Raw genomic sequence first — 9,148 nt, 5'->3', positions numbered from 1 at the left:
TGAGACCAGGATTCATAAACTCTAATACTTAAGCCTGGAGGTTTAGAGTTCGAATCCTGGGGCCATCTCACTTGGTTACCAGGATTCATAAACTCTAATACTTAAGTCTGGAGGTCTAGAGTTCGAATCCTGGGGGAGGCAAAAATTCACTGCCACGGGTGGAAAGTTTTATTGTAACGACCCGACCCTCTTGGCCCATTTGGCGACCCTCGGGTCGTCGACCGTCGGCCCTTATGTCGTCGGCCCATTTGGCGACATCTCATGTCGTCGACCGACGACTCTTTGGCCGTGTCGTTACTTACTAGGACTTTCCACCCCTGGCAGTGGATTTTTGCCTTCCCCGGGATTCGAACTCTAAACCTCCAGGCTTAAGTATTAGAGTTTATGAATCCTGGTAACCAAGTGAGATAAAAGACGCTTTTTTATTGTAACGACCCGGCCCTCTTGGTCCGTTTGGCGACCTCTCATGTCGTCGACCGTCGGCCCTTATGTCGTCGGCCCATTTGGCGACCTCTAATATCGTCGACCGACGACCCTTGGCCGTGTCGTTACTCACTAGGACTTTCCATCCCTGGTCAGTGAATTTTTGCCTCCCCAGGATTCGAATTCTAAACCTCCAGGCTTAAGTATTAGAGTTTATGAATCCTGGTAACCAAGTGAGACCAGGATTCATAAACTCTAATACTTAAGCCTGGAGGTTTAGAGTTCGAATCCTGGGGGAGGCAAAAATCCACTGACCAGGGGTGGAAAGTCCTAGTGAGTAACGACACGGCCAAGGGTCGTCGGTCGACGACATTAGAGGTCGCCAAATTGGCCAACGACATAAGGGTCGACGGTCGACAACATGAGTGGTCGTCAAATGGGCCAAGAGGGCCGGGTCATTATACTGAGCACGCGCTACAATTATTAGCAATTGACAACATTCACAATGCGTCGCACACTGCTGTTAAGAGCATTAGTAGAACGCGATGCGCGTTGTAGTTAAAAGCGATCAGCAGCATTCGCAGCACGCACCGCACGCTACGGTTAAGAGCAATCAATAGTATTTGCAACACGCGGCACACGCTATGATTACGATCATTCAAATACCACATATAGATACTGCATACAAATTATAATATTACATATAATTATAATACCATATACACACAATTATAAAATCAAAACTCAAATAATTATAATACCACAAACAACTATAAACATCACACTTAAGTAAAACAATCTGAACTATTAATATAATTTCTTTCACACAAAAGAGCATATGACTTTAAAATAAGTAAATCAATATCAGTCATACAAAACTATAAACTTAGATAACCAAATGATTATGTCTTCTATTGTATTCTCAAGAAAAAACATTTAATCATTTATTCGAATTAAGTCCACATTCTCCATAAAAACTCTATCAAGCCAAACTTTCCAACAATATCCACCACGAAGAACGTGATGCACTTTTATTTTTAGATCTGTGAATGCAATTCGACCTTCTACAGCAACTCTATCAATGCACCAATGAAGTAGCTTACATTTAATATTATCACTGATATCTTTATCACTCACATCTTTCACTTTAACTGTATAACAATACAAAATTATTAATTCTACCATGCTTATTTTTATAACAAATTTATAATTTAGAAAACACACAATTTCAAAATAATTACCTGAACTTGGGTTAGATGTTAGTTAATATTATCAACATTACCATTTTTTTTATTGAAGTAATACAGAACTGCAATCGTACTACAAAAAGATTGCAAATATTAATTATACTATTATTCAATTAAAAAATCATGAGCTCAACAAGCCTAATTAGCAAATTAGAGGAGAAGTAAATAGATGAGCTCAACAAGCCTAATTACCACAACATAGGGTCCTCCAGATTTCGAACTTATCCAACTTTAAGTATGACCTCTCTTGGTTCTTTAATACTTAAGTTGTCTTGCACCAAGTTTACTGAGACAAGAACAAGTTGCCTTTAACAAGAAAATCTTTTTACCTTGGTCAAATAGCCACGTAATCTTTCATCCACATTTGAGCTGCCTAATACAAGAAAAAACCTAGGTTTACTATAAACCCATGGCATAAGAGAAGTTAGCATAAATGCAAGCACCATTCTAACTCGAGCTTGAATATTTTGCAGCGCTAGGTTCTCGGTATTAGATCCTCCATCAACCTACGCACCAAAAAAGTACAAAGTTTGTGGTCATTGAGAATTCCAAGTTCCCTGAAGTAAATAGTGCATCATAAGAGTCTTACTCCAATTTTACATTGGTAAACAAAACGATAATGTAAATAGGTGAATGATTGGAGAACTAACTTGATAACAATTACCTCGTAACGCAGGCACTTCCCTGTCAGAGTTTGGAACAAAGAGAGTAATGTAGAAATAACAGCATCGATATCTACATTTGAAATCTGCCAGCATCTTAGCACGAGACCTGGTTACTTCAGAACTGCAAATTAGTTCAAAACAAAATTCCTGCAGCTACAATAAGTCACAACATCAAAAGATAAACTCATCCTCATAAAATCAAAACTGAAAGTCTAAGTTCATTTTGACAGTTATCCAACTTGAGATATTAAAGGCAAGACTAAGAACTAATAGTACAATTATGTATCAACCAAGAATTCAGAATTCTTTCCACTAAATAAGAGGGTTTGTGTTTTTTGTAAGAGTACCTGTTTTCATATCCCATATAAACAGTGTAAAATATCCTCTTTCCAAACTCTTTGTTGTCCGTTGGAATCTCACCATTCTTATAAAAGGCCAATCGTTAATGCATCAGCTTTTACCTGTTCATCTCCATCATCTTGAATCTGCAAAATTTGGGTTATCTAGTAACCAAGATTCTAAATAGTATTGATCAAAGTCACAGGTAAGCTTATCAAACTTGCTAATTTGCTTGAATGCCAGGAAATTAGATATTTTGAGAAAACACGTTTGGGAGAGAAGTTACAACAACAATTCAACATTGTCTTGCTCATGAAACAGAAGGTGGATAGACAATTCAGTATCCTGGAATGGACAATAAAATCAATCTCCTGATTGGTTGATGCAACGTAGAAGCCACAAGCAATATCAATTTGAGAAATGACACTTTAAACTCCAGAGTTTTGCCAATCTTACCTTTCCTATCTGATACTACCCAAAGTAAGCCAATCCAATCTTTGACAAAGCTCGACATGCTGGAATAAGTCATATTCTAATATTGGTTGGCATGAATGACATCAGTAATATCTAGAACACTAGGCTTCAATGGCTCCGTTCATTTGAAAAGATGAGCAAGAGAGGGGAAAAAAGCTTTTGACAAGGCCCATATATAGAAGATCACTAAATAATTCACATCATATACTCATAAAGAATATCAATATTGTCATGAGCAACAAAATTACATCACGGGCAATTTGAGCATACAAGTATATTGGCATTTGAGTGAGGGATGGGAGCCCTCATGAGCTACAAAGAATGAGAGGTGAAAAAGGGGGGGTTTGCCTCTAGCAGAATGCAATGTCGGCTAGACTAACTGAATGATGTTTAGGCAAACATTTGGTCAGTACTTGATCGAAAGGCTGACCAAGCTGATTGAACTTACAGGTCAAACTGAGCCCCATCAAGCGGACAATTCAACTATGTACGTAGTAAATTGCAATTGTTTTCATAAACAGCATCTTCCAGTAAAAACACTGACATGAAAAATCCTGAAATAGCATTAACATGAATATAGAACACGCCTTTTATTAGAAGCTGAGGCATACAACCGACAATGGTAGAAACACTTGAACTATCTGCTCCACCAGAAAGAGGAAGTAAGAAACCGGATGCTCCACTTCTTCGTAAGTAATCCCATAACCGGCAACTAGGACCTAAAGCAATCTCCTCCTCTGGACAATGATACCTCACCTGTCAAGACAAACATTTGAAATTTATATATTAAAATAAGGAAATTAATAAACCAACAGGAGTCATATAACTTATTCGGGAAAAAAAAATACTTGCAGTAAAAATGTTTATATTGATAACAAAATTTTGTATTAATTCACCTTTTTAGCAGAATACTTCAAAGGAGTTCGATCCTTTGAACTGGTTGCAAGAGATGTTATGAAGAACAAACAGGTGCCTTTGGTGAGAAATGATAGAATTATAGATATTTTTATTTCTGATATCATTGACAATTTTGTAGTTCGATCCTTTCCTCCTTCGAATCTATCATTGTAGAAAGAGCATGATGTGGCGCTGCCTCATGCGAGCAGATGCGAGGAGGTCGTGCGAAGCGGCTATGCAACCGATTGAGACCGCAATCGATCGAGCGAGGCGTCTGCTCGAGCGGCCGCACAGCCAGCTCGTGTAGCGGCGTCGCGCGGCGACAAGTGGGCGGCCGCCTCGCGTGGGCGAGAGTAGCGGTTTTCCGTGTGCAGCCGCGAGGAGGCCGCCTCGCGAGACCGCGAGCAGCCACACTAGGCGGCCGTGATGCCGCTCGTGGCCGTGCCACCATTGATGCGCGACGAAGACGAAGGGAGAGGATGCTTGCGGTGCGGAGAAAATGTAGATAGTCCAAGTAGGAAGAATGAAGATTTAGTTAACTGAGAGGAGAGTTAGAGAAACGCCGCAGATTTAGGGGAGAAAAAAGGGCGAGAGGCAAAGAAATTCACTAAGGAATTCGGCCAATTCTTAAATAAATTTAAAGACTATTAATAGCGTACTGGATCTATACGTGGTCAATATTTTAATAATATTTATTATAATAATATTAACCGTGTATTTGTTAGTGGTTAATATTAAATTTTAATAACGCACACCACCCGTCCTAACAAAAATTTACTGATAGTATACTTTGTCTATATATCACCATTTATATAAACATTATACTATTCACATCGCATATAATTGAGTATCTCATAAAAATTATTATTAATAACACATTTTAATCATGTGCTATTGATGATAAGCTGCGAAAAGTAATATTTGTTATAGTATGCGAAAAGTAATATTTGTTATAGTATAAAGTGATCCACTAAGGTAAAGAGATCCACAATTTCACGTAATTATATTTATCTCCAAGAAAACGAGTTTAACATTGGATTGAAAAATGATCTTGTATCTTTCGTCAAAGAGTGCTCTAACATTGAAAGTTAGATTAATGTCATGCAAAAAGAGTTGAAGTTCATGATATACAATGACATTTGAAAATTTGTTGAATTATTTAAAGGTACGAAACTCGTTGGTTGTAAACGGATATTTAAACCAAGCGGGATTCAAGGAACAATATTTTAAAGTATAAGACTTATTTTGTTACTAAGAAATTTATTTAGAAGAAAGACATTGATTATAAGGATACTTTCTCACCTTTATTGATGAAAGACTCTTAAAATAATCATGTCACTTGTAAGTCATTTAGAGGTACACCAAATGGATATAAAAATTATATTCACTAGTAAAATTTCCTTAATTTACTTCACACATTCACCAAAGTCATAGATAAATAATTATCGAAGTAGTCGCATGTGAAGTAAAAGGATATTATTTTACTTCATCTTATCATCGAAGTCGTATCCAAGAAAAAAGTGAAATCTGTAACCAATTCAAGGAGACAAAACTGGATGCTAAAGTAAAAAAATATCTTTTACTTCGTTGATTTTATAATGTGCCAAAATAATCGATAATATGTAACTTTATCATTTAAATTGATTGCTGAAATAAAAAAATATCTTTTACTTCATTAATTTTATAACAAATTATGATGATTTTAATGTGATGAAGTATTTATTTTTTATTACTTCACCATCTAATTTTAGTATTGAAATAAATAACTACAGTTGTATTACAACATAATTTTCATTTAATGAAGTAATTGCTTATTACTACTAAGTGATAACATGTGATAATATGATCAATTAAAACGGGATGAAAATACTACAATATCTTAAACTGAGGTCCCACAACTAACAAGCTACATACCAAGCTTAATCAAAAATATCACTTCAAGTATCATAACTTTACATTTTAACAATAAATACAGAACTCAATATGTGCATCGTTTAACCAATTATAAAAAACTAATCAAAATAAACAATTGAATCACCCTCTTATGCAGCAAAATCTTACTATCTAATCAAAATATACTAATATACTAGAACCCATAGTACAGCAAATCTGGTGCTAAATTAGCAAGCTCTTTGACTTTCTACTTCAAATCACACAATTTTTATCCTAAGTAATCTCGTGCTAAATTAGTAATTGAACTTCCAGCAAATCTAATCGTCCTACAGAAATGTAGACCTCTATAAGGAATCATATAGTGATACATCTGACCAAAGTCTCGGTAATGAATTCCACAATATCATAGGCAATGTTTCCTTGCACATCAATCTGTTCTTTCTCGGTTGGTCCCTGAAATTAATAAACCAGAAGTTAGTATTTAGATAATGCAAAAGTATTTCCTCCAACTAAACAATGCTAGGTTGCTGGCTCACCTTGACAACATAAGCTCCTACAGCAAACATTTTACCTAACTTATGCATCACTCAGTTTTACACCTAAAAAACTCAAATTATAAATAATGGAGCAAATAGTTATATCTGTAATATGTTCAGATTTCTCATTTCTCAAATTTAGTTGTAAATAATATTGTTTGGTTGTCACTCACCAAATAATTCAAGGTCTTTCACAACAATAATACTTTTGCACTTATTGCCAACAATCTTTTCAATAATAAGTTCTTATTTCTCCTAGATCAAAATAAGATAATCCTAATTAGCATATTATTGCAAAAATCATTAAGAATACAACATTAACTAAAACATGTGAAGATTTAGATTTAGGAATCCTAATTATATTGATTATCCTTCTAATCTAAGGTTTCACATCGCCCAAGCTTCAAACTCTATCATACCACAATTTAGACTCTATCATACCACAATTTAGATCTTCTACAAAATCATTGTGGCAAAAGGCGAATACGCTTGCTCTTCTACAAAATCATGATCACAGTGAACCTATCAATTTTAATCATTATAACATAGGAATGTTGCACAAATTGAAGTCTATCCTAACTCTACTTGATAAACCATTTTAATTTAAACTATGGAGGATTGTATGAAGTCAATACCATGAAAAGAAACCAATAACTAAATGGATAATACGATGGACTTAGTGTGTTACCAATATATGAAGAAATGTAAATTGACAAGTTAGTTCATTTTAGCTAGATGGGCCAAGATGAATAACAATGAATGAGGCCTTTAGGTAATTTATTTTGAAATATACTTGACAACATATAAGGTTAAACAAATAACAAAAATCATCCAATACTGAGATTACGATCAAGATAAGCTGACACTGATAAACTAGTCAAAAGGCTTATCAACAAGCTCAACTGCATGAATATATATTTTCATTATACAGGTTAGTTAATCACCAGACAAGAATTATGTATCTATTTTGCAATCAATCTCAAATTCTTTGACTTTGATCATAAATGAATAATCCACAAAATCACAATAAATAATTCAATCTCAAAAGCTCTTTGTATGGTCAATTGAAAATTTTGAAATATAAATATGTTTGGAGGTATACACACACTATTTCTAAGAGTAATAAATTTTGTGCATAATAATATCTTTAGTTAAAGATGAAAATTATTTATTTGATAAAACTCAAAAAGACATGATTTGTATCTCCTAAGCTGAGATAAAACAAACTGAAGTTTACATAACTCACCTTATTCTTTATCTTACCACCAGTAAGGCGCTTTACTTCCTCTTGCTTAGATGCTAAAGCACTACCTACCTGTTCAAGAAATTCAGAATTTTAAACAAAGAAAGAGAGAAACAAGGTCTAATGAGGGACATCTAAAGTGACACTGATAACTAAACCCTAGATATGCAATGGTTGGAATCAAAAGAATTGATGGTGCTAAAAGAAATACACAGCAAATTATTCAAAATAGTATCCTATTTACAATTACTGATTGTAAGCATGCGCCACAGGAATTCTTTCTGACCTAGGTCACAAAATTAAACTACTCCAATATCATATTATTGATTGCGTTTCTAAAGTCAATTTATAGATCAACATTTCAAAGAAAGCCCCCATCATTGATTAAATTTCAATGAGAAGGTAGGTTAGAATACCAAGAGCTCACTTCATGACGACGGATAAAGAAATGAATAAGAAAAAAAAAACAAAAAGTAAGCATCATGAATAACCTGAAGAGCCCCGCCAGCATCTCCCCTTGCGTCAGCAGAAACCAAAATCGCCACCGACTTCATCTACTAGGCGGCTTTGTCTGCTTCTGTGTTTTCCAAAATTAACCCAGATTTATCACTCGGTGAAGGATTGGAAAGGGAGAGATACAAGAAGGAGGTGGTGAAGATAAAGAGGAAGATACCTTTGAGGATCAGGGTACATATCGAGAGCGTGGGTGCGGAGCCAAGACTTGCAATTCTCTAAGTTAGGGTTGTACTCACAGTACTCCACAGGGATGTTGCAGACGCTGTAGTAGAGGACACGCACCACCTGCGGCTTGTTCACCATGGTGGTCAATGATGAGGGGGACTTCTGTTGCCTTCTTCCTCTCTTCTCTCTCTACTCTCTCTCTCTCTCTCTCAATCGCCTTTCAAAGAGCATGGAGCGACAGTTCGAGTGTCATCAGTTGCAATGTGAGATAATATCCCCGTCTGCTGATTTAAAGTCTCGAATAATCATCAACTTGTCAACCCAGCATTCACCCTGATTTATCTCCTCCTACAATATCATGGGACAGGCGTAGGGAGCCGCTGGGCGACAGAACCCGCCTTTTTTACAGCCTTTCAAAGAGATGCCTCGATTTCTTGGAAACTACCAGTTCCTCTGGAACTTCGCCGAAGACGACAAAGAAAAGACGGAGGAGGATTAGAATACAGATTGAACAGGAGTAGAAAGAATAGAACCCATTACCAATGGGACTTTGACATTGAAGTGGAGAGAGGATAAGCGGGAAGCTTACTGGTGCATATCATGGAAGATTCAAGCTAGATTTTAACTAGAAAATATGCTAGAGGAAGTGCAGGATGGAAGCAGGGTTTTGCGGTGACCTCCCTAGGACCTTCTCCTTCTCCCTAGAACTTGGGACCGATCGGGGAAAACAGAGGTCGCCGTAAAGAAGAA

The 9,148-nt window shown here is 36.2% G+C and overlaps 1 protein-coding gene and 1 pseudogene across 4 annotated transcripts; both read right to left on the bottom strand.

The window, feature by feature from the left end:
- Window positions 1-1,682: 1,682 nt before the first annotated feature.
- Window positions 1,683-4,648, bottom strand: LOC121985257 (glutamine-dependent NAD(+) synthetase-like). 4 transcript variants are annotated; one of them, XM_042538589.1, is made up of 5 exons: window positions 4,045-4,648; window positions 2,683-3,904; window positions 2,335-2,441; window positions 2,114-2,176; window positions 1,683-2,043 (listed from the first exon to the last, which is right to left on the bottom strand). In XM_042538589.1, the coding sequence occupies exons 2-5, from the start codon at window positions 2,756-2,758 to the stop codon at window positions 2,005-2,007; spliced, it is 285 nt and encodes a 94-aa protein (XP_042394523.1). In that variant the 5' UTR covers window positions 2,759-3,904; window positions 4,045-4,648; the 3' UTR covers window positions 1,683-2,004. The 4 variants fall into 4 exon arrangements, 1 of the variants encoding a protein (XP_042394523.1); XR_006113102.1 differs by having other exon boundaries at window positions 1,683-2,176; window positions 2,335-2,456; XR_006113104.1 differs by having other exon boundaries at window positions 1,683-2,176; window positions 2,335-2,448.
- A 1,442-nt stretch (window positions 4,649-6,090) lies between these two features.
- Window positions 6,091-8,536, bottom strand: LOC121986886 (annotated as a pseudogene).
- Between the last annotated feature and the right edge of the window lie 612 nt (window positions 8,537-9,148).

This window comes from Zingiber officinale, chromosome 5B, assembly GCF_018446385.1.
Source record: "Zingiber officinale cultivar Zhangliang chromosome 5B, Zo_v1.1, whole genome shotgun sequence".
NCBI lineage: Eukaryota > Viridiplantae > Streptophyta > Magnoliopsida > Zingiberales > Zingiberaceae > Zingiber > Zingiber officinale.
This window is presented reverse-complemented; position numbering and strand designations above follow the sequence as displayed.